This window comes from Podarcis tiliguerta, assembly GCF_965153285.1.
Source record: "Podarcis tiliguerta genome assembly, chromosome: 1".
Classification (NCBI taxonomy): domain Eukaryota; kingdom Metazoa; phylum Chordata; class Lepidosauria; order Squamata; family Lacertidae; genus Podarcis; species Podarcis tiliguerta.
This window is the reverse complement of record NC_139534.1, coordinates 131,320,929-131,346,570: the sequence shown is the minus strand read 5'-3', so window position 1 is coordinate 131,346,570 and position 25,642 is coordinate 131,320,929. Positions and strand designations below refer to the sequence as shown.

The 25,642-nt window shown below is 52.1% G+C and overlaps 1 protein-coding gene across 6 annotated transcripts in view; it reads right to left on the bottom strand.

Moving 5' to 3' along the window:
- The window catches only part of TRIM9 (tripartite motif containing 9), a 75,259-nt gene that overhangs the window by 15,477 nt on the left and 34,140 nt on the right, over nucleotides 1-25,642 (bottom strand). For 2 of the 6 annotated variants that reach the window (XM_083435544.1, XM_083435546.1), the window contains exons 4-8: nucleotides 20,394-20,504; nucleotides 19,370-19,523; nucleotides 16,063-16,220; nucleotides 6,568-6,706; nucleotides 2,609-2,797 (exon numbers count right to left, since the gene is read on the bottom strand). In XM_083435544.1, coding sequence (XP_083291670.1) covers nucleotides 2,609-2,797; nucleotides 6,568-6,706; nucleotides 16,063-16,220; nucleotides 19,370-19,523; nucleotides 20,394-20,504 — 751 coding nt within the window. The remainder of the gene's footprint in view (nucleotides 1-2,608; nucleotides 2,798-6,567; nucleotides 6,707-16,062; nucleotides 16,221-19,369; nucleotides 19,524-20,393; nucleotides 20,505-25,642) is intronic. The other 4 variants (XM_083435547.1, XM_083435548.1, XM_083435545.1 and 1 more) reach the window with 3 other exon arrangements.

The window sequence follows — 25,642 nt, the reverse complement described above, 5'->3', positions numbered from 1 at the left end:
GGGCTATTCTCCTTTCGCTTACGCCGGTGTCAGGCAGATGCCAATGGAGGTTACATCGGCGTAAGCTTGTAGCAACGGGAGAATCCTAAAGAAAAAAAATGCAACCCAAACTGAAAAGGTTGGTTCTTGCAAAGGTGGGAAGGAAAGGATGGGCGGTGGCTGCGGAGAGAAGGGGCACCTGAGGCCTTGGCACCGGAATTCCAGAATATCCCGCAGGAAAATGCATGTGAAGAGCTGCTATTACACCCCAAGGCTCAGGACAGCTTTCTAGAACCTTCCTTCTCCTTGGTTGCTCTCTTGCTGAAGGCATCACAGTGGAAATCAGCTTGCCCCTTACTCGGCTGCTTCGATCTGCGGAAACTGGCACTGCTGCAGATGCCATGTAAGACCCGTTCTGCGCTTCCAAGAACTTGGTCTTTTCCTGTGGCCTACACTTCGGAACTCACTGCCTATTGAGATCAGCCACCTCCGCTGTACTCTTTCTGGGGCCTGCTGAAAGCGTTTCTGTTCAGACAAGCCTGCCCAGATGTTTAGATAGCTGCTGCAAGCCTTAAGCTGCCTTTAAAGGTAAAGGTAAAGGTACCCCTGCCCGTTCGGGCCAGTCTTGCCAGACTCTAGGGTTGTGCGCCCATCTCACTTAAGAGGCCGGGGGCCAGCGCTGTCCGAAGACACTTCCGGGTCACATGGCCAGCATGACATCGCTGCTCTGGCGAGCCAGCGCAGCACACGGAAACGCCGTTTACCTTCCCGCCAGTAAGCGATCCCTATTTATCTACTTGCACCCAGAGGTGCTTTCGAACTGCTAGGTTGGCAGGTGCTGGGACCGAACGACGGGAGCGCACCCCGCCGTGGGGATTCGAACCGCCGACCATGTGATCGGCAAGTCCTAGGCGCTGAGGCTTTAACCCACAGCGCCACCCGCGTCCCTTAAGCTGCCTTTAGCTTATCATTATTTTAAACCTTTCAAATGTCTTAAATCATTTTTCTTTGTGTTATGTACTGAGTCAAATAGGACCCAAAAAGCAGCAGTCTGATTGGTCCTAGAACAATAGGATTCAGAATGCAGCAGTCTGATTGGACCTAGAACAATAGGATCCAGAATGCAGCAGTCTGATTGGTCCACAGGAGCCACCCATTCCAGCTCCAGGTGGAAGTGAATCCGCAACCTGATTGGCCTACAGGAGAATCCCGGAATTAGCCAATCACGTGGGGCCCATTGTGTAAATAATGTATATAAAGCAGACATTCTGGGGGAACTTCCATTCCTCCTCACCACTATGAGCTGAATAAAGAGCATGAAATCCACTCTGGACTCTGAGTATATTTCACTTTGTGACCATTTTAATGTTTGTTTTCTTTTTTGTAAACCGCTTTGAAGTGTGTGTGTTTGTGTGTGTTTTGTTTTTTTACAATCCAGCGGTGTATACATTTTAGGAAACAAATAACAAAGGAATGTGTGGGGTGTGGCCACAGATTCAGTGTTATAGACAGTGGGCACCCATCTCCCACCCAGGAATTATATGCCTTCAGGAACCCAAATGCAGCTAAGATGTTTTCCTACATGGCGGCAGCCAACATTTTCCCTTCCAGATGTTGTTGGACAACAGCTCCTCTGGCTGCTGGCCACTGGCCAAGCCGGCTGGAGGTGATGGGCGCTGCAACCCAACATCTGGAGAGACCACATTGAGTCTGCTGTCCTGCACCAAAACCTCTGCACTGGGGGAAGTTTAGCCTGTTAGGGAGACGTTTCCTGGCACAGTCTTCTTGCTGACATGCTCTGCCACAGTTAGTCGGTGTGGTGTGTATTCCAGATATTGCTGGACTACAACTCCCATCATCCCTGATCATTGGCACATCTGTGATCTAACCTGCTTCTTCTGTTACAGCACCAATCGGGTGCTCCACAGTCGTGTTGGACTACAACTCCCATCAGCCTGAGGCAGCATGGCCATATGCTCCTGAGGGTGCTGGCTGGGTGTTCATGGGAGTTGTAGTCCAAAATATTTGCAGAGCACCAAAGGTTGTGTTATACCCTCAAGTTGCATTTTAAAAATCCCCAATCTGGTAGTGAAATCCAGTCATTGCTGCCTGCCCTGGGCTCCTGTGGGAGGAACAGCAGGATAGAAATTTAATCAATAGAATACTGTAAGTAAATAGTTTTTTTTAAAAAAAATCCTTCTAAATGCTATTTGAACTTTGCACAATTGTGATCTTTTCCCCCTTCCCAAAGACAATGGTGCTGACTGCAGGGCCACGTAAAGGTGACAGGATGTCAGCAACGATATCCTTGCTTGCTGGTGCAGTTCAGACAAAGTCTACAAACTTGTAACATAGAAACAAACATGTCACACATCATGTCTACATCCTCAGAGTTTCCTGCACAGTGGAACGCGGGCCACTGACAACACAGAACAGCAAGTCCCATCTCACACGGATGCCATGGGCAGGGGAAGAAGGGGAGGAGGGCCCCCCCAAAAAAATTAAAAAGAAAAGCAAAAAAAAAAAAGCAAACAGCAACAAAACAAGAGCCGAACCCCCAAAACAAAAACGGGGGGACGTCCAGAAGCACAGCGCAAGAGGCAACGCCAGGCACGCTCGGCTCACCCACCGGCCGAATTCAGAGATTGTAAAGAAGAGTGCAAGCTCATTTGGTGGGACGAGGATCTGAGCTCAAAGTAGGATCTCCCCGGAAAGCTGTTTTGCAGGTTAAGGGTGGAAGAGAAGGGGCTGGATCTACGCAGCTGAAGCCTTTCCAAAGGCACTGGGAAAGTCAGGGCCTGCTCCTCTGGTTCGGAGTCTAGATGCAAGATCAAGGCAAACTCAAGGTCAGAGCTCCCCAAAGAGGCGATTCAAACATGGCACCCAAGCAGTGGCATAGTGTGGGGGGTGCGGGGGGGGGGCCGGGCGCACCGGGCGCAACATCTGGGGGGTAGGGTTAGGGGGTGCAAATCCATGGGTTAGGGGGCGCAAATCCACGGGTTAGGGGGTGCAAATTACTTGCCTTGCCCCGGGTGCTGACAACCCACGCTACGCCACTGCACCCAAGCCCTTCCTTACCTGTGCAAGTGCAAAGAGGGGGGGGTCTCCCAAGGGGAGCGTGGCTGCAGGGGCAGAACGTCAGCTCCCAGCAGTGGCGGGGCATATGCCCACACTACCCAGGGTGGGTGCGCCCACCAAGGGGGGTGGGGCGTGCTCCCGAGGGAGGGCACGGAGGGTGCCCTCCCAGGCACGGGATAGCCGCTCGGGTGCACGGTGCGCTCAACATTCGGTGCACCGCTCACCTGCAATTCCTAAGCCTCCTCCTGCTGCCCCCCTTTTCCCCGACGGCTCGGGGTAGGCTTGGGAGTCGCGGGCGGGCTGTGCGGCAAATGTCGCCCCCCTCGGTGAAGACGCCCAGGGTGGACTGCCCCCACCGCACCCTCCTCCCTCCGCCACTGGCTCCCAGTTATGGCTTTACCAAATTTTTTGGTGGAGGGCTCACAGGGAGAGGAGAGGGAAGCCCCACCCCACCAACAGCATTCTGCTAGCTCATAATAATAATAATAATAATTTTTATTTATACCCCGCCCTCTCCAGCCAAGGCCGGGCTCAGGGTGGCTAACTAGCAATAACAAAAACAAATTGAATGAATATAACTTAAAAAACAAGATTAAAATACAACATGAAAATATTGAAACATTAAAATATTAAAATGCAGCCTTATCACAGGAGGAGAAGGAAAAAGAAAGAGGGGGAGGGAATCAAATTGGCTCCAAGCTGAAGGCGGAACAACTCTGTCTTATAGGTCTTGCGGAAAGAAATCAGATCCTCCAGAGCACTGGTCTCATGAGGCAGAGCGTTCCATTAGGCTGGAGCCAATGTTGAAAAGGCCCTGGCTCTGGTTGAAGCTAATCTAACTTCTTTAGGGCCCGGGACCACTAGGGTGCTGTTATTTATGGCCCCTCTCCGTGGGGCATACCAGGAGAGGCGGTCCCGTAGGTACGAGGGTCCTAGGCCGTGAAGGGCTTCAAAGGTCAAAACCAGCACCTTAAACCTGACCCTGTACTCCACCGGGAGCCAGTGCAGCTGGAAAAGCACTGGGTGAATATGCTCCCATGGCAGAGACCCCGTGAGGAGCCTCGCTGCTGCATTCTGCATCCGCTGGAGTTTCTGGGACAGCTTCAAGGGCAGCCCCGCGTAGAGCGAATTACAGTAGTCAAGCCTGGAGATGACCGTCGCATGGATCACTGTGGCCAGGTCGGGGCGGGAAAGGTAAGGGACCAACAACGTCGGATGCAACCTAATATACAAAACTCTGAATACAGATCTACAAGCTGGGTGCAAATCTATAGATATACACGTGTGTGTGCATGCATGCGTGTGTGCGCACGCACACACACACACACTCCTCAGCCGAAATCCTTGAGCAAGCAAACCTTATCTGTTGTCAAGTAAGAGCCATGGAACAGTAAGAAGAGACAGTGGCTGTGGGCTCTCGTTCCCTGGTGGTTTTTAAGAAGAGGTTGGTGGCCACCTGTCAAGGATGCTTCAGGTGAGATTCCTGCCTTGCAAGGGATTGGACTAGGGATGTCGGGTTGGGAGGGGGGAGGGAATTCCCAGGGCAATTGCTTCGGGCACATTTTTGGGGAGGGAGCTCTGCTCATGCCACCTTCCTTGAGCTAGCCCTTTGCAAGGCTGGAATATGATCAGATCCCAGCCTCGCAAAGCGGCTCAGGGAGGGTGCCTTGAGAAATAATAATAATAATTTTTTATTTATACCCCGCCCTTCCCAGTTCAGAAAACCGGGCTCAGGGCGGCTAACAACAAATTTAAAACACTTAATTGATGCAACAAAAACCAGCATAAAATACAGTATAAAACGTGAATAACAATAAATTCAGAATTCGAAAATCAATTTAGGGGGGAAATCCATCCAATAAACATTAGATGATCACCAGGGCTAGCTGGCTAAATTAGTCCTATTTGGGCCAGCGAGGAGACCAGGGGAGAATTAGCTGTGGGATCCCAGAGCGAGTAATCTTCATAAAAAGGGGAGGGGGAGGGAAGGAAGGGGAAGAAAATTGAAAGCCAGGCAGAATAGTTTTGTCTTACAGGCCCGGTGGAAGGAATTTAAATCCTGCAGGGCCCTGGTCTCATGGAACAGAGCATTCCACCAGGTCGGAGCCATCACTGAGAAGGCCCTGGCCCTGGCGAAGGATAATCTGACTTCCTTAGTTCCCGAGACCTCTAAATTATGATTATTCATAAACCTTAAGGTCCTCTGCGGGCAGACCAGGAGAGGCAGTCCCGTAGATACAAGGAAGATGCCACGCACCTTCCGATCCCAGCCTCAGCCTTGAAACCCTTTGCAAAACATTGCAAGGCCCTGTGCTGCTTTCGGAGGCTGGGGCCATTCCAGTGGCTGGTGCTGGGCTGGTGCACAGCAGGCTACGTTCGCCCTCCAGACCCCCAGTGCGTGCCCCCCCGGCGCTATGGATACATGCTCCACTGCTGGATTGGACTAGGGGTCCTTTCCAACTCCACCGTTCTACGTTTCCATCTTGCCGAAGTGTCACAAGAGCTCACGGAGAGCAGGAGATCTTGTGAGATTTTGGCACGATCCTCTGTCGGAAGATGGCACTGCTGCCAGTGCTTTGTGGGCTCTGGCACACAATGCAGGAAGAGAGCCACAGCGCCAGTGGCGAGGCGAACAGCGCAGGGAGGGGGTGGCCCATGCCTGTTCCGTCTCAAGTGACAAAATGGGGTGCGCCTACCCCACCCCGATTAGGGGCTGAAGGGAGAAGTAGGAAAACGGAGGCCAAGGGGGAGTTTGAAGTGTGTGCGTGTCAGAAGAGAGGGAGGCGGAGGAAAGCTTTATGGGAGCTGTTTCCCACTTGAGAGAGAGAGATAAAAGAAATAGACTCTGGGTCTCAGGGAGTTGCCTCTGCGCTCCAACAAAACACCAGGTGCTCCCACCTGTAGGTGCACCTGTGGACTCATACAAGGTGAAAAAAAGTCAGGATTAAAAAACTGTGAACAATCTCACTGCCTGGGAGTGGGCTGCCTGAGCCAAGAAGCAGCCCCTCCCCAGAGAGAGGATGTCATCCGCTCTAGGGCTGGTGCCCAGCAGCTCTCCCCATCTTCTGACGTTACTGAATCACCCTGACTGATGGATTTGTGGTTGCCCGTTTGCTTTATTCATACCACACTGCGTTAGAGATATTAGAGCGCTCGCTGCTGCGATTGTTGCTTTTCAGCGCTGCTGTGATTGTCGCAAGCCGCTTTGAGCGCCACGTTCATCGTTGGAAAAGCAGGATGCAGCTATTAAATAGAAAACATGGCCAACCGCGCGACACGTTTTTGGAACGGAAGGGGCAGGGAGGACAGAAATTGCTTTTGACGCCTTTTTCCCAGGTGACATTTCTCTCCTTTTTTGAGGGAAGGGGGGGGGGTCTCCAGTTTAGGAACCCAAACAAGGAAGGGCATCTCCTGCAAGAATTCCTAAGGTGAGCCTAGGCAAGGACGGACCCCCCTGGCCCTTGTTCAGTGGAAAATGCCTCACCCCTGATCCCGGCAGCCATGACTTACCCTCGGAGGTCTGCAGGACCAGCATCTTGCTGTAGGGGCTGACACCGGTCTTGTTGAAGGCCTTGACCCGCGCACTGTAGGTGCTGTTAAAGTGGAGTCCATCCACAGTGCACATTGTCTCCTTCCCGACATACACCTCCTAAGGACACAAAGACACAAAGCTGATGTATGTGTGGGAATGTTCAGGGGGGCGTATATTGTTTATTAATATCCTTTCTAACTCGTGCTAGCAGGTTCCTTTGCTTAGCAGAGTTTACTTTCCCCTCCTCCGGCACAGCAGATAGCTGGTTGCAGGCTCGTGTGAGTCTCTCGCTGTTATACAATTCAGTCTGTCTCAGAATGAATTGTATAGTTCCTGGTAAATTCCCTTGAATCCCTCTTAAAAGAATGAAGACACGACAATCTTATTTAAAGCCAATAAAAGAATTTCACAGTTGGATTCCTGAAGGCAGACTTAGTTACAAAATATGTACATGTGGATCTTCCCCATATGGGGGAATCATCCCAGTGCTTATGCTAGATGAGAAGCTAGCATAGCAGTCCTAGCTAAAAAGCTGGTCAAACAAAGAAGGAAGTCAGAGAGAGAGTGCTGCGTGATTTGTGCTTTTTGTTACCTGGACAGGTAAGATCACGCCCACATCTAGTCACATGCAAGGAAGGATGCTCCAGGCCAGGAGGAAACAGGAAGTTTCAACTGGCTGACCAATATCCCCTTGCATGTCCACTCTAGGAAAACAAGGAATGTTGCATTTGACTGCTCCCACAGGGAACGGGCTTTGCAATGCAGCAGAGATCTGGTGTGCACAGTGGGAGGCAAGATCATAGGCCAGCCTTTGCCAACCTGACGCCCTCCAGATGTTTCGTACCACTACTCCAAAAGTCCACACTGGTTGGGGCCGGTCAGAGTTGTAGTCCAAAATATCGGTAGGCATCAGGTTGGCAAAGGAAGACTCTGGCTCAAATCTCAGTTGAGTCAACGACAATCGCTGAATGTCCAAAAAATTAGGAATGCGGGAAGCTGCCTTGTGCCTACACTGACTGGCAGCAGCTCTCCATGGACTCAGGAAGGGAGCCTTTCCCAGCCCAACTTGGAGATGCTGGGGACTGAAGCAGGGTGCTTCTGCATGCAGAGCAGGTGCTCTACCACTGAGCAATGATCCTACCTTAAATATATAGGGTAATACAGGTAGCTGCCTTATGCAGCCAGGCCACTGGACCATCTAGGTCAATACTGTCCACACTGACTGGCAGCAGCACTCCAGGGTTTCAGCCAGGGGCATCGGAAATTGAACCTTGGACCTTCTACAAGCAAAGCAGATGTCCGACCATGCAGCTGAGGCTGCTCCCCGGTAAATATATTACATATATTTGTTTGTTTGTTTGTTTGTTTTTTCAGTTGCTGCTCCTAAGAAAAATTGATTGTTGAGTAACTGTGTGCTGGTCCCGGGGGTAAGGTACCTTGGGTGTAGCAAAGTCCACACGAAGAGGGGCAAGGTCCGAGGCAGAGTGCCGGGCGGTGAACAGGAACGCTGGAACAGGAGGCTGCGCAGGGAACAGGAACACCGGATGGTCGGGAACAGGAGGCCGAGCAGGGAACAGGAGTACCGGATAGTCAGGGACAGGAGGCCGAGCAGGGATCAAGAACGCAGGAAGGTCCGAAGCCAACAACGACGTTGCTCCCGCAACCTGGGGCCGGGCTGACTGGGCTTTTATCCTCTTCTAAGGCCAGGGGCGGTCCCGGCCCCCAGGAGCCCCGCCTCCTCTGGCCTTAAGGCGAGCACTCCTCCTGGGGGCAACCAGTTCCCTTCGCCTCTCTGCTCTAAACCTCTGCAGATCAGGAGAGGCCGAAGGGTTACTGGGCCCTGGAGGAGGCTCACCTGTGGCCACTGAGTCGTCAAGCCTCTCTGGGGCCAGAAGGGCTTCACCTGGGGCCAGCTCCTGATGCACTGCCACAGGTGCAGGCTCTTCAGCATCTAGGCCTGGCCCCAGTTCAGCCGGCCCTGGAGGCGGGGACTCCTGTGCAGGCCGGGATTCCTCTGTTTCATCCTCCGAATCGGAATCCCAGGCCATCACACCATCCCCCCTCCCAGGCCCCCCCCTCAACCGAGGGTCCGGACCCGGCTTGCCGGGGTACGTCGCATGGAACTCTCGGAGGCAGGCAGGTGCGTGGACGTTGGCCGCTGGTTCCCAGGAACGGTCCTCCGGTCCGTACCCCTTCCAGTCAATGAGATACTGCAGCTTCCCCCTGCGGTATCGGGAGTCCAGGATGCGTTCCACCTCGTACTCAGGCTCTCCCCGAACCAACACTGGCTGCGGTCGGGGACGGTTCGGGTGGAACTCGTCGGGTGGGGCCACCGGACTCAAAAGGGACCTGTGGAAGACCGGGTGAACCTTCAGGGTTGCGGGTAACCGGAGACGAAATGCCACAGGAGAGACTTGGTCTACGATAGGGAACGGGCCGGTGAAGCGGGCGTCCAACTTCCGCGAAGGTCGAGAGGGGTGGAGGTGGCGAGTGGAGAGCCAAACCAGGTCACCGACGCGAAGTTCCGGCCCCACCTGGCGGTGGCGGTCGGCCTGGGCCTTGTACGCTTCCTTGGCCTGGTGCAGTTGCTCCACCAAAAGCTGTTGCTGGGACTGGAGCTCTTGAAGCCACTCCGTCACCGCCGGGACTGCGGATGTCGGCAGCACCTCTGGAAACAGCCGTGGATGATAACCATAACTGGCCTGGAACGGGGTCTGCTGGGTGGACGCATTCACCGCGTTATTGTAGGCGAACTCCGCCAATGCCAGGTGGTCGACCCAGTCATCCTGCTGGTAGCTGCAGTAACACCGGAGGTACTGCTCCAGCACCGCGTTCGCCCGTTCCGTCTGGCCATCGGTCTGTGGGTGGTAGGCTGACGAGAGGCAGACCTCCGTCCCGAGGGTCTGGTGTAGTGCTTGCCAGAACCGGGATGTGAACTGAACGCCCCGGTCGGACACCACGCGCTCAGGTAGGCCATGCAGGCGGAAGACATGCTGAAGGTACAGCTGAGCAGTTTCCTTGGCTGTGGGTACAGATGGACAGGGAGCGCAGTGCACCATCTTGGTGAAATGGTCGGAGAAAACCAGAAGGCAGGTACAGCCACGAGACGAGGGTAAGTCCACTACAAAGTCCAACGAAACCGTGTGCCAAGGGTGCGGTGGAACTGGCAATGGCTGAAGTAGGCCGGGGGGTCGCCCGGTAGGTCCCTTGGCGCGCCGGCAGACATCACAACCAGCGACGTAGCGAGCCACGTCAGCCTTCAGGCGGGGCCACCAAAACTCTCGACTGACCAGATGGGTGGTCCGATACCGTCCAAAGTGCCCCGCTGCTGGGGCATCATGGGCCATCCGAAGAACCTCCAGCCGTAGTGGCCCTGGCGGGATGTACAAACGACCGTGGTGCATCAGAAGGCCCTGATGCAGGACCAGCCCCGGATACTGTGGGCTGGACCCTTCAGCCAGCTCCCGGAGTCGTTCCTGGGCCCAAGCGTCGACCCGCTGCTGTTCCCGCACCCGAACCTGCAGTGGCTGCGCCTCCTGGGTGGCCAGGAATGCAGCCGGAGGTAGGATCGTGGTGGGTTCTGCTTTCTGTACCGTGTCTGCGTTGTCGTCAGGTTTCCGGGACAGGGCATCCGCCTTCTGATTCTGAGAGCTAGGGATGTAGCGGATCCGGAACTGGAACCGGGAAAAGAACAACGCCCACCGGATCTGTCTTTGGTTCAGCTTGCGGGTGGTCTGGAGGTACTCCAGGTTCCGGTGGTCGGTTCTCACCTCCACCGGATGTCGTGCCCCCTCAAGATGGTGGCGCCAGACCTCAAAGGCTACCTTGATGGCCAGTAGTTCCCGCTCCCACACAGTATAGTTACGCTCCGCTGGTAGGAGCTGGCGGGAATAGAAGGCACAGGGTAAGAGTGGCGCTTCAGGACCAATCTGTTGAGACAAGACGGCACCGAGAGCCGTACTGGAAGCGTCGGTCTCCACCACAAAGGGTCGAGAGGGGTCAGGATGTTGTAAGATTGGTGCCCTCTGGAAACAGGCCTTCAACCCCTGAAACGCCTCCTCTGCCTCCTTGTCCCAGGAAAACGGCGTCTTTGGGCGCAGTAGCCGGGTCAACGGGGTGGTGCGATGAGCATAATCAGCGATGAAGGTCCGGTAGTAATTGGCGAACCCCAGGAAACGCTGTAGGTCCTTGCGGTTCCGGGGTGCCGCCCATTCTTGAACCGCTGTCACCTTCCCCGGGTCCATTTGCACCCCATCTGGAGAGAGCCGGTGACCAAGGAAGTCCACAGTCCGCTGATGGAACTCGCACTTGCTGAGCTTTGCGTACAAACGGTGCTCACGCAAGCGCTGCAGCACGGTCCGGACATGTCCCTCATGGCGAGCCGGGTCACGGGAGTAAATCAGTATGTCATCCAAATACACCACCACGTACTTGTCTAACAGGTCCTGAAACACGTGGTTGATGTAGCGTTGAAACACAGCAGGCGCGTTGCACAAACCGAAAGGCATAACCAAATATTCGAACTGCCCGTACCGGGTCCCAAACGCTGTCTTCCACTCATCCCCGGCTCGGATCCGAATCAAGTTGTAGGCCCCCCGGAGGTCCAGCTTGGTGAACACCTGTGCCCCTTGCACCCGCTCCAGCAGCTCCGAGATAAGGGGCAAGGGGTACCGGTCTGGGACGGTAATTTTGTTCAGGGCTCGGTAATCATGGCAAGGGCGGAGTTCCCCACATTTCTTCTTAACAAAAAGCACCGGCGCCGCGGTGGGCGAGGTGGAAGGCCTAATGAACCCACGCTCCAGGTTCTTGCGCAAGAAGTCCTGCAAAGCCTCGCGCTCTGGCTCTGTTAGGGAATATAAGCGACTCACTGGTAAAGGCGCTCCGGGTTGGAGGTCTATGCCGCAGTCAAAAGGCCGATGCGGCGGCAGCTGGTCTGCCCCCCGTTCCTCGAACACGTCCTGGTAGTCCTGGTACACGGCTGGGAGCGTGGGTGCTGCCTCCTCTGAGGGCGCGGCCGCCAGCGTTCCGGATTGAGCATGGGAACATGGGTCTGGGAAGTGCACGGTCCGTTTGACCCAGTCAATCTGAACGTTGTGGGCCTCCAGCCAGTCCATCCCGAGCACCAGGGGGAAGCGGGGCATAGAGGCAATGTCCAAAGTTCGCAACTCCCGGTGCTGCTGGAGACACAGGACCAGAGGCTGGGTCTCCTGAGTAACGGCACCTGAACGCAGAAGTCGTCCGTCAATCGCTTCCACCTGGACCGGTACTGGCTTGTTCCGAAGTGGCACCTGATGATGGGCGGCAAAAGCAGCGTCCATATAGGAGCGGGTTGCCCCTGAATCTACCAAAGCATGGGTGAGGATCCAGGGCCCACCTGGAGGGTATAAACGTACCGAAACCATAAGATGTTGCAAGTCCATTGGTGCGGGCCCATTCTGTACGGTTTGGGACCCCCGGTAGCTAGGGCCATCAGCTACTGGGGTTGGCGGTTTCCCTGCGGCTGGCGTTTCTCAGGGCAGGACCGAGCGAAGTGTCCACTTCCGCCACAGTAAAGACAGAGATTTCCATCCCGACGCCGCGCCTTCTCTGCGGGGGAAAGGCGTGGCCGCACTGCCCCGAGCTGCATAGGCTCCTCCGTTAAATCAGTTGTGACCGTGGGGCTGCCGGAAAAAGCTGGTGCCGTGAACTGGAAGTGTCGGCGACCCCGGGCCTGACGCCGATCCTCCAACCGGTCGCCTATTTGTAGACTCCGTTGAATGAGAGTGTCCAGCGTGGTGGGGCGTTCCATTGTGGCCAACTGGTCCAGTACCTCGTCCGAAAGCCCTTCGAGATACTGGTCTCGCAGTGCCGAGTCATTCCAGGACAAGTCCTGTGCCAACAGCCGGAACTCCGTGGTATATGTGGCCACCGTGGACTTGCCCTGTTTCAAATGCCGAATCGCCCGGTTGGCTTGACTCTCTTTCTGGGGGTTGCCGAACGCTGCCTCCAAACGATTGCAAAACCCCGTATAGTCTGCCAGCAAGGGGGAGTCTTGCCTGAGTAGCGGCAACGCCCACTTGGCCGCCTGGTCCTTTAACAAGCTAATCAAAAAGTGCACCTTGGTACGGTCGTCAGGAAAGTTCCGGGCTCGCCCCTGAATATACAGTTTGGCCTGGGCCAGGAACATGGGAAAGCTGGCCGGGGCTCCATCAAATTTCTCAGGCAAAGCCACTGGGTACTTGCCCGGAGCCGGGGCGTCGGCCCCAGAAGCCGGTAGGGCTTCCAAGCGTTGCTGAAGTGCCTCAACCGCGTCACTGAGCTGCTGCACGGTGTGAGACAAGGCCTGGTTCTCCTGGGCCAAAGCCACCAGTGCAGCCGCCTGTTCAGCCATGGCCTCTGGCTCTTCCCGAACGCACCCCGACGAAGGGGGAGTGCGGGAGGAGGCGGGAGCAAACTGTGCTGGTCCCGGGGGTAAGGTACCTTGGGTGTAGCAAAGTCCACACGAAGAGGGGCAAGGTCCGAGGCAGAGTGCCGGGCGGTGAACAGGAACGCTGGAACAGGAGGCTGCGCAGGGAACAGGAACACCGGATGGTCGGGAACAGGAGGCCGAGCAGGGAACAGGAGTACCGGATAGTCAGGGACAGGAGGCCGAGCAGGGATCAAGAACGCAGGAAGGTCCGAAGCCAACAACGACGTTGCTCCCGCAACCTGGGGCCGGGCTGACTGGGCTTTTATCCTCTTCTAAGGCCAGGGGCGGTCCCGGCCCCCAGGAGCCCCGCCTCCTCTGGCCTTAAGGCGAGCACTCCTCCTGGGGGCAACCAGTTCCCTTCGCCTCTCTGCTCTAAACCTCTGCAGATCAGGAGAGGCCGAAGGGTTACTGGGCCCTGGAGGAGGCTCACCTGTGGCCACTGAGTCGTCAAGCCTCTCTGGGGCCAGAAGGGCTTCACCTGGGGCCAGCTCCTGATGCACTGCCACAGGTGCAGGCTCTTCAGCATCTAGGCCTGGCCCCAGTTCAGCCGGCCCTGGAGGCGGGGACTCCTGTGCAGGCCGGGATTCCTCTGTTTCATCCTCCGAATCGGAATCCCAGGCCATCACAAACTGTCCCTGAAACTCAAAGCTCCCCAGAGAAACGAGGAGGCTAGGAAGCGATTGCCTTTTATTGCCAAGATGTTGGAGGCAGCTATTTTAAGCCAGCCCCCCCCCCCAAAGACATCTGTGCTGGCTTAGCTTTCCACCCACCCAAGTCTCACATCACAAATCTATTCTCGATTGCCTCCGCACACAAAGCGTTCGTGGTTTCAACCCCTGCATTTCAGGGACTCAGACTAGACCCTGTCAGCATCGCCCTTGAGCCAGTGCTACCAACTGGACTTATCCACTTCAGCCCCGACTGGGCTAGGCGAGCTGGGTAGCACTCGCAGATGACCACCTTCCTCACAGGAACAGGTCTAAGTGCTGTGGACTCACAACTCAGAGCTGTGAGCACCGCAAATCAGTCCACCAAGAAGACAGTCGTTGTACAGCAGAGTATAGCAGGGCATAAATCACTCGGACGACAGCGCTGAAGAATATCTTCTTTTATTCACTAACAGCCACTGTACTATACAAACTATATACAAATGGAGATGCTGGAGTGCACTGAGCGTTTCAGCTGCTTTCTGCAGCGACCTTATCTACACAGAGATAACACTCAGTCTTTTCTCTCCCTGACTGACTCACTCACTCTCTCACTGACTGACTCTCTCACTGACTCTTTGATGTGGTGCTGGAGCAGAATAAGTAGATATCAGAACACGCCTCCTCCTCTCTGCAGAATCAGCAGACTGCTCAGGAGATTCTTGGATATGGGAGGGGTGAAATCTCCTCAGACCCTTGGAGTCCCTTCCACCTCTACAGTGCTGTGATTCTAGGGTCCCACTTCCGCCCTTCCAAGGAGGGGGGGTTGTGGGCTTCACGGCCCCACCACATGCGTGCTGGGTGGAGGCCAGCCCCTGTGCGATTGGGGGGATTCCCGGCCGCGTCACCCCCTAGCCCAATTGGCCGGTTCAGGGGGCATGGCCTGCCCTATAAAGGCAGGACACAGCCAGGGATCTCCCTCTTTGCTGCTCATCAGCTGTTCCTGTTTTTCCCACCCTCCCGCTCTATAAGGTTTTCGTTCCTTGACCTTGCTATGGACCTCGGTTGGTCGCCGTTGAGGGGCCTGGTAGGAATTTTTCCACGTGGCAAATTGGCACCAGCCACTTGGTTTTCGCCTACCTCATAGCAAATCGCCACAACTTTCTGGGTATTGGCAGTTAGGCATTGGTATAGTTCGGTAATTGGAAGAGGGGAGGTAGCCCCATCACCTGCCCCACATATTGAAGGGTAGTCTGGTAAAGGATTTCGGGGGGGGGGGGTGGCCCTGTCCGAAGCCTGAGGAGGTGAGGGCCTAAGGCGCGCCCCCTAGCGGTGACCCCGGGGGAGTTCCTAGTTGATGTGCATCAGCAGGACTCCCCCTACTGGTGGTTAACCCTTCCCGGACTTCAAGCAGACAGGCTGAAGTCGAATATAGTCAGTTAGGATCAATGCCTAAGCCAATACCACTCATCACCTGTAACCAATAAAAGTTGTGGCTTTATTTAGCCCATTAACCTTAATAATTGTGTCATGTATCATTATTTCCACTGGGGGGGACGGGAACTCGCCACGCAATTCTATTTGAGTTTGTTGTTTAGTCGTTCAGTCGTGTCGGACTCTTCGTGACCCCATGGACCAGAGCACGCCAGGCACTCCTGTCTTCCACTGCCTCCCGCAGTTTGGTCAGACTCATGTTTGTAGCTTCGAGAACACTGTCTAACCATCTCGTCCTCTGTCGCCCCCTTCTCCTTGTGCCCTCCATCTTTCCCAGCATCAGGGTCTTTTCCAGGGAGTCTTCTCTTCTCATGAGGTGGCCAAAGTCTTGGAGCCTCAGCTTCAGGATCTGTCCTTCCAGTGAGCACTCGGGGCTGATTTCCTTAAGAATGGATGCGTTTGATCTTCTTGCAGTCCATGGGACTCTCAAGAGTCTCCTCCAACACCATAATTCAAAAGCATCCATTCTTCGGCAATCAGCCTTCTTTATGATCCAGCTCTCACTTCCATACATCACGACTGGGAAAACCCCTTCATGGATCACTGCCTTGCCATGGCGAAGGGGCTTGAATAACTCCGAGAACCTATGAACTATGCCGTGCAGAGCCACCCAAGATGAACATGTCATAGTGGAGAGTTTTGACCAAACGTGATCCACCTGGAGCAGGAACCGGCAAGCCACTCCAGTATCCCTGCCAAGAAAACTCCATGGACTATTTGAGTTTAATGGTCTTTTAATGAGATTGGATGGCCACCTGTCAGTTGAGATCCCTGCATCACACGGGGTTGGACTAGATGACCCCTAGAACCCCTTCCAATGCTAAAACCCGGAGCCAGCACTGTTCTAACCCCACAACGTAAAAGTGCCTCTCCATAAAACGTACCCTGAACTGACCACCGTTCCCATCGTCCAACTCCAAGATGTATCCGTCCACTTGCACCGCGGAAAGTGGGGGCTGCTTCCACGACAAGGTGGCGCTGTTGTTCTGGGTGCAGCACTCTTCCAGCTGGAGGATTGGGGGGGCCGGCACTGGGGAGGAAGCTAAACAGAAATTAGTGTAACCCCGACTTCTACCCCCAGACAGGGTGGAAATCGGGGCCTCTGCAAGAGTTTGTTGGCTTATTACCCATCCTTCACCCTAATACAGTGGTACCTCCGGTTGCAAACGGGATCCGTTCCAGAGTTCCGTTCGCAACATGAGCAGAACGCAACCCGTGCCTGCGCAGGTCACAATTCGCCGCTTCTACGCATGCGTGTGACGTCATTTTGAGCGTCTGCGCATGCGTGAACGGCGAAACCCGGAAGGAACCCTTTCCTGTACTTCCGGGTCGCCATGGGAAGCAACTTAAAAAGATTTAACCTGAATCAAACTTAACAAGAGGTATGACTGTATAATAATAATAATTATTATAATTTATACCCCGCCCCCCTGGCTGGGTTTCCCCAGCCACTCTGGGCAGCTCCCAACAGAATGTTAAAAGCACGATAAAACATCAAACATTAAAAATTTTCCTCAACAGGGCTGCCTTCAGGTGTCCTCTAAACGTCGTATACAGTGGTACCTCGGGTTACAAACGCTTCAGGTTACAGACTCCGCTAACCCAGAAAATAGTACAAAATAGTAAAATAGAACTTTGCTTCAGGATGAGAACAGAAATCGTGCTCTTGCAGCGTAGCGGCAGCAGGAGGCTCCATTAGATAAAGTGGTTAAGAACAGTTTCAGGTTAAGAACGGACCTCCGGAATGAATTAAGCTGAGGTACCACTGTACCTCACTGTACCACAGCCATGAGATTTGATTATTTTCTAAATGTACTTGCATCTTTGCTACTGTAATTCAAAGTGTTGGTGCTGACCTTTAAATCCCTAAATGGCTTCGGTCCAGTATACCTGAAGGAGCGTCTCCACCCCCATCGTTCTGCCCTGACACTGAGGTTCAGCTCCGAGAGCCTTCTGGCGGTTCCCTCACTGCAAGAAGCCAAGTTACAGGGAACCAGGCAGAGGGCCTTCTCGGTAGTGGCCCCTGCCCTGTGGAACGCCCTCCCATCAGATGTCAAAGAAATAAACAACTATTTGATCTTTAGAAGATATCTGAAGGCAGCCCTGTTTAGGGAAGTTTTTAATGACTGATGTTTTAATGTATTTTCAATCTTTTGTTGGAAGCTGCCCAGAGTGGCTGGGGAAACCCAGCCAGATGGGTGGGGTATAAATTATCATCATTATCATCATTATCATTATGTTTATTATTATTATTATTAGTAGTAGTAGTAGTAGTATTGTAAGAGGCTGTCTATGGCTATAATAGCCCTTCAAGTAATATAAGTAGCAACATTTCTGTACCTGGCATTATATGTTCTGTTTTAATTTTTGTACTGGAGTTGTAGGTGATGGTCCTGGGGACCAGCTAAAACTTGCCAGTTTTTCTCCTATTCTAAACTACTGAGTGTATAGAAATCAGTAAGCCATCTCATCTTCTTGTTCATTAGCCCCACTTTTGGAAGAAAAAAAAAAGCTATAGAAATACTGTTATTGCTGCAAACTGAGACCAAATTGCCAGTTCAGAACTTCCTTCTCATTAGCCGTGGGAACTGCAGTTCTCGCCTACAGTTCCTACCCAGGTGGCAGGCACCCTGAGCGTCGCCCTACAACAAACCCTGTTTCAAGACAGGGGTCTGGCTATCCCTTCCCCCTTGCGAGGCTTTGAAGTGCCACAATGGCGCAGATGGGCACCTCGCAGCTGGCAGGTCGCCCAGGAGCCAGAAAACATATTCTCTGCGGCCCTGCCTGTTGCTGTGTCTCTCTGCTCTGCCGCTCTGCCCCAGATGGGGCCTGTTGCGATGTGCCATGCAGCTGAGCTGGCAAGGAGGAGAGGAACGGATGCGAAGGCAGCTGGGCATGTCACAGGCAAGGAGGGCTGCATTGTGCCCAGTCGTGTGAATGCAGGAAAAACAGATCTTGGAATGAACGGCATGCAGAGGAAGGAGGGAGGCAAACATTCCCATTTCTGCATCAGATTTATTTCCCCCGTTTCCTAAAATGGCAATTGCGCAGCCATTACTGCAGGCATGTAAACATGGGAATTTTCCATCCTGAGAAACCTAGATTATCATTCTCTCTCACACACACATACACATACAGTGGTGCCCCGCAAGACGAATGCCTCGCAAGACGGAAAACCCGCTAGACGAAAGGGTTTTCCATTTTTCAATGCGCTTCACAGGCGAACTTCCCTATGGGCTTGCTTCACAAGACGAAAATGTCTTGCGAGTCTTGAGATTTTTTTTCGCTCCCCACCCCCTTTTTCTAAGCCGCTAAACCGCTAATAGCCTTTTAGCAGCTAATCCGCTAATCCCTTAAGCCTTTAATAGCCGCTAATAGCGCTAATCCGCTAAACCGCTAATAGGGTTGCTTCGCAAGACGAAAAAACCGCTAGACGAAGAGACTCGCAGAATGGATTAATTTCGTCTTGCGAGGCACCACTGTACATATACCGTATTTTTCGCTCTATAACACGCACCAGACCATAACACGCACGTAGTTTTTAGAGGAAAACAAGAAAAAAAAATTCTAAACGAAACAGTGGATGTATGATTTTTGTGGTTCATGCTGTGGCCACAGACATGTGATCTGACAGTGAGTTTGGAGTAGCCCAATGCAAAAATCCTGAGGAGCCATGTGGATCCGTGCTTTGTAACCACGTTTTAAGTGGGGAGGGAAGGAAAAGCACTCAAGGGACAAGGAGCACGCATGGGGTGTGTGACTCTGGGGCTGCAGCGCTCATCTCGCTTTATTGGTTGAGGGAGCCGGCGTACAGCTTCCGGGTCGTGGCCAGCATGACTAAGCAGCTTCTGGCAAACCAGAGCAGCGCACGGAAACGCCGTTTGCCTTCCCACCAGAGCGGTACCTATTTATCTACTTGCACTTTGACATGCTTTCGAACTGCTAGGTTGGCAGGAGCAGGGACCGAGCAACGGAAGCTCACCCCGTCGTGGGGATTTGAACCGCCGACCTTCTGATCGGCAAGCCCTAGGCTCTGAGGTTTAACCCACAGCACCACCTGCGTCCCCAAAAAACCCCAAAACCATTTCTACCTTGCGGCTATTTTAAACCTGCTGTTTCTTTCCTCTCCCTCATATTTCATGCCTGGCATTCCTTCCAAACAGACAGAGACAGGATTGCTCTGACATTTACCTTTCATTTGCATGAAGTCCAGCTGGTGGATGGTCTGCAACAAAGGCCCACTGTCGAGGTTCAGATCAAAGTCTGTTGTCATCCTTGGGGAGAGGGTTCCTTTCCCCCACTGGTCCTCTGTCAGGTGGACTCTCCTTATCAGCGCATCAGAGATCTGGTGGCAAAGGAGACGGGTGAATCAGAGTGTGCGAGGCTTGGATAAATACAGGGTTGGAGAAGTCTCCCAGGAGTGAGGAAGGTCACAAGCCTTGATAGCCAAAATGCAAAATCCATCCTTAGCAACTTCTCTTTGCATCTTATAAAGTGCATATGGAATGAAAAGATGCATTGAATGGTTCGTCTTGTGCAGCTTCAGGTCTATCAAGCCCACTACTGTCTCTTTATACCAGCTGTGTTTTCCCCTAAGGACTCAGACAGAGACACTTTGCAGTGACTCTGCCTGAGATCCTTTTAACTGGAGATACTAGGGATTGAATTTAGGGGTCTTCTGCATGTGATGTGCTCAGTCCCTGTACTTCGCTCCGGCCATCCCTGATGGAATGTGAAGGACTGAGTCTTAAAAGGTTAAACAGACTAGCAGGTTTATCTTCTCAAGACGGCTTGCAAACCTGCAGCCAACTCCTCCTTTTTCCACCAGCACCTTGTCCTCCTAGGCCAAGTAGCCTTAGGTGCTTAGGAATGCTAGGTAGCATCATTCAGTAGACCGGTCATGAACACCACAATGTACAGTGGATGCTCAGGTTGCGAATGTGATCCGTGCGGGATGCACGTTCGCAACCCACAGCGTTCGCAACCTGCAGCGGCTGCATGTGTGACCCCTGAAACCCGGAAGTAACCCGTTCCGAGACTTCCGGGTTTCAGCGGTCCGCAACCCGAAATAACGCAACCTGAAGCGTCTGTAACCTGAGGTATGACTGTATACATGAACTCAAGGAGGTCTAAATTAGGGCATTCGCAGCAATAAGAGGAAATCCACACTTCTCTTAGGAGTATGAACAGGGGCGGAAGAGAATCAAGCAGCAACCTGGAGGAATCCGCTGGGATCGTTCTCCTTGATGACCTCCAAGCAGTATTCCATGAGTCCCGTCGTCTGGCGTAGTTTCACTGTGCAGTGGGAGATCTGGTCCCGCACCACCTGCAACGAGACACACAAGACAGCAATGTTTCCAGAGCTAGGAGCCATGCTGTTCTATCTCTGTACCATTGCCCAGCCCAGACACTGAGGTCCAGCGCCGAGGGCCTTCTGGCAGTTCCCTCCCTGCAAGAAGCGAGGTTACAGGGAACCAGGCAGAGGGCCTTCTTGGTGGTGGTGCCCGCCCTGTGGAACGCCCTCCCATCAGATGTCAAAGAGATAAACAACTACCTGACATTGAGAAGACATCTTAAGGCAGCCCTGTTCAGGGAAGTTTTTAATGTGTGACATTTTAATGTATTTTTAATCTTTGTTGGAAGCCTCCCAGAGTGGCTGGGGAGACCCAGCCAGATGGGCGGGGTATAAATAATAAATTATTATTATTATTATTATTATTATTATTATTATTATTATTATTATGTATTCAGTGGTCTGTGTTGCCTGGACTAGGGATTCTGAGCCCTTGTGTTCTGATTCGATAAATAATAATAATAATAATAATAATAATAATAACAATAATAATAATAATAATTTATTTATATCCCACCCTCCCCAGCCGAAGCCGGGCTCAGGGCGGCGAACAACAATAAAATAAGACAACATTCTAATCCAATCACAGAACATTTCAGGATTTGGGCCTCTGCCATTGGCCCTTAAACTCTGACTTGTGATTCGCAGCTTGGAAGTTTAGACAGCCAATCACGTTGAGAGTGGGAGTGGCCCAGGCCTCCAGAAATGTCTATAAGCAGTTGCTTTGCCCCTGTTGTCCAGTTCTGCAGTTCAATAAAGGTTCTTGCTGTTATCACTTTGTCTTGCCTCGTGGGAACCCACCTGCGGTTCAGCTTCTGAACACCAGCTGTTGGAAACAACAGGAGGGGAGTGTTGCTTTTGTGCTCAGGTCCTGATCCAGCATATGCTCTTCTTAAGTTCCTATACTGCAATACTGCAAGCATCCAGTAGGAGGGGCTCGCACATTGTGTTGCTTCTTCGCGATTACATTTGACATTTGAGTTCTTGCAAGTTTCTGCAAAGTTGCAGAAAAGGAGGACATGAAGTCCTTATCACACTGATTCCAAATGGCAGGCCAGATATCAGTCTCGCCAATGGTGGACTTGTGGAATCAGCAGCTATTGTCATTCCTGGCTTGGGAAGGTCTTGCCACAGTAATTCACGGGTCCTCTTTTTCCAGGACACGTCCTCGTTTTCAGGGGTAAAATTTGGAACAATTTGGGTTTCTTTGCTTTGAATGGCCATCATAGCGTCCTATATTTTTTTTGCTCTTCAAGATATGGCAACCCGAGTTCCATCAAGACTGGATTACTGCAATGCACTCTATGCGTGGCTTCCCTTGTGCTTGATATGGAAGCTGCAGTTGGTGCAGAATGCTGCAGCACAATTGCTGACGGGAACAAGACATACTCAGCATGGAACATCTGTGCTCAGAGATTGGCACTACTTGCCAATCCGCTACTGGGACAAGTTCAAACTGTTGCTATTATCTACAAAGCCCTTAATAACTCAGGGCCAATTTACCTACGAAATCTCCTTACCCAACATGTGCTCCATCAACCACTTCAGTTGGTGGAATTGGCAGTACTACATCTGAAACATGTAGTATGTGGGCTGGATGAATCCCTAGCCGGAATTAAGATTGCCAGAAGAAATATCAACAACCTCAGATATGCAGATGACACAACCTTGATGGCAGAAAGTGAGGAGGAATTAAAGAACCTTTTAATGAGGGTGAAAGAGGAGAGCGCAAAATATGGTCTGAAGCTCAACATCCAAAAAACGAAGATCATGTCCACTGGTCCCATCACCTCCTGGCAATTGGAAGGGGAAGAAATGGAGGCAGTGAGAGATTTTACTTTCTTGGGCTCCATGATCACTGCAGATGGTGACAGCAGCCACGAAATTAAAAGACGCCTGCTTCTTGGGAGAAAAGCAATGACAAACCTAGACAGCATCTTAAAAAGCAGAGACATCACCTTGCCAACAAAGGTCCGTATAGTTAAAGCTATGGATTTCCCAGTAGTGATGTATGGAAGTGAGAGCTGGACCACAAAGAAGGCTGATCGCAGAAGAATTGATGCTTTTGAATTCTGGTGCTGGAGGAGACTCTTGAGAGTCCCATGGACTGCAAGAAGATCAAACCTCTTCATTCTGAAGGAAATCAGCCCTGAGTGCTCACTGGAAGGACAGATCCTAAAGCTGAGGCTCCAAGACTTTGGCCACCTCATGAGAAGAGAAGACTCCCTGGAAAAGACCCTGATGTTGGGAAAGATGGAGGCCACGAGGAGAAGGGGACGACAGAGGGCGAGATGGTGGGACAGTGTTCTCGAAGCTACAAACACGAGTCTGACCAAACTGCAGGAGGCAGTGGAAGACAGTAGGGCCTGGCATGCTCTGGTCTAGGGGGTCACGAAGAGTCGGACACGACTAAACGACTAAACAACAACAACAACACATCTGCCACATAACACCCACTCCACATTTCTAAGAGCTCAATTGTTTAGTATGGCAGCGCCTATACATCGGAACCCCCTGCCTCTTATACCAAGCAGGGACCTTCACTGTATTCTTTTTGGTGCCTGCTAAAAACATTCTTGTTCAGGCTAAGCCCACCCAGATGCTTAGAAATGCTAATGTGAATTTTAATCTGCTGTAGTATTTCAACTTTTAGCATGTTGAAAAGGATTGCAAATGTTTCTTGGTTCTATTGCTTTATCTTTTTGTAAGCCGCTTTGTGGTTTGTTTTATTGGTTTATTTTTACAAACAACCAGTTTATAAATTTTATGAAATAAATATAAATAAGATATACAGACACAGTTCTGAGTAGCATTCCCTTTTTTTAAAAAACTGAAGTCAATGTGTTCCCAGTAATTTGCTCCCCTTTGCAAATGTTGATGCCGACTCTCAATGTTCAAATATTTCCCAGTTGCTTGGTGTCTACATTAATGGTATTCGATTTCAATGTTTGCTACCTGGTGGTAGGCAGTTGTCATGCAGTGGTATTCGGGTGCTTAATTTATTACAGGGCATGCAATGGCATTCAGCATGAGGCAGCTTCCTCTGTTCCTATAAAATCTCCAGCCTCCGGACAAGTAAGCAAAGCATTGAAAGAACCTTCCCTTTCATCACGTCGGCCTCCGGTAATGCTCTTTGCGGAGATGAGCCCAGCCCTGGAGAGCGAGATTGCAAATATGGGATTTGCGGGGGAAACCATCTTTTATCTCCTTATCTTCTTTACAGCTTAAGTCGAGGTTCCTGCTCTTCCCAGATAATGAAATCTCTCGCCTCTCCACTCAAAGTTGACGCTTTCAGAATATTATTGGAGGAGAGGAGCCACCATCTGCTCTGCACATAAACTCCGTGTGTATAAATCACAGGGGGATGCATGGTCTGTCTCGGGTATGGCAAGGAAGGAGTTTCAGGGGCTCCGGAAATTCAATAATGGCTCATCATCTTAGCTTCACAGAAGAAGGTTCAACACAGCCCCAGAGGGGCCTTAACTGGTGTCAGGGGACAGAGCTATAGCCTGTGAGGTTAGGGCTTGACCTGGGCCAGGGATGACTCCTGACCTATGACCTTTTTATAACCTCAACAGCAAGCCCAGTTGATGGCCAACATGTCTGTACAATAATATATTACAGACAAAATCCGAAAGGACTTGATTTGCATTGCCTCTGATTCAACGCACTACCAGCTGCCTCTAATTCTCTTGAATAAGGCCCACTCCACACTATATATTTAAAAGGGGCTCATACCACTTTAAACAGCGGTTCCTCCCCCCCCCCCCGAGAATCCTGGGAACTGTAGTTTGCTATCCCACTCAGAGAGCTGCAATTCTCAGAGTTTCCTGGGGAAAGTGATTGATTATTAAACCACTTTGGGAACTATAGCTCTGTGAGGGCTGAGGTATGGTGAGTGTCTGAATCTACTTGTGCCAATACTGTATTTGCAGTATCAGAAATCTCTCATCCCTATCAACAAACCTTTGAACCAAACATACGTGTCCAGAGGAGGGCAACCAAAATGGTCAAAGGCCTGGAAACGATGCCTTATGAGGAACGGCTAAGGGAGCTGGGCATGTTTAGCCTGGAGAAGAGGAGGTTAAGGGGTGATATGATAGCCATGTTCAAATATATAAAAGGATGTCACCTAGAGGAGGGAGAAAGGTTGTTTTCTGCTGCTCCAGAGAAGCGGACACGGAGCAATGGATCCAAACTACAAGAAAGAAGATTCCACCTAAACATTAGGAAGAACTTCCTGACAGTAAGAGCTGTTTGACAGTGGAATTTGCTGCCAAGGAGTGTGGTGGAGTCTCCTTCTTTGGAGGTCTTTAAGCATATAAAGTTGGAAGGTACTGCAAGAGCCTGCGATAAAGAATCTCAGCTAAAGCATCCATGACTGATGGCCATCCCAAAGTAAAGGTAAAGAAGAAGAAGGAGAGTTTGGATTTGATATCCCGCTTTATCACTACCTGAAGGAGTCTCAAAGTGGCTAACATTCTCCTTTTCCTTCCTCCCCCACAACAAACACTCTGTGAGGTGAGTGGGGCTGAGAGACTTCAGAGAAGTGTGACTAGCCCAAGGTCACCCAGCAGCTGCATGTGGAGGAGCGGGGAAGCGAACCCGGTTCCCCAGATTACGAGACTACCGCTCTTAACCACTACACTGCACTGGCTGGTAAAGGACCCCTGACCATTAAGTCCAGTCGCAGACGACTCTGGGGTTGCGGCACTCATCTTGCTTTACAGGCCGAGGGAGCCAGTGTTTGTCTGTAGACAGTTTTTCCGGGTCATGTGGCTAGTATGACTAAGCCGCTTCTGGCGCAACGGAACACTGAAACCAGAGCAGCGCACGGAAACGCCATTTACCTTCCCACCACAGTGGTACCTATTTATCTACTTGCACTTTTTGGTGTGCTTTCGAATTGCTAGGTTGGCAGGAGCAGGGACCGAGCAACGGGAGCACACCCCATTGCGGGGATTCGAACCGCCAACCTTCTGATCGGCAAGCCCAAGAGGCTCAGTGGTTTAGACCACAGCGCCACCTGCATCCCTGACGCCCATCCAACCTCTGGTTAAAAGCTTTCAAGGAAGGAGTGTCCACCACCTCCCAAGGGAGACCTTTCCACT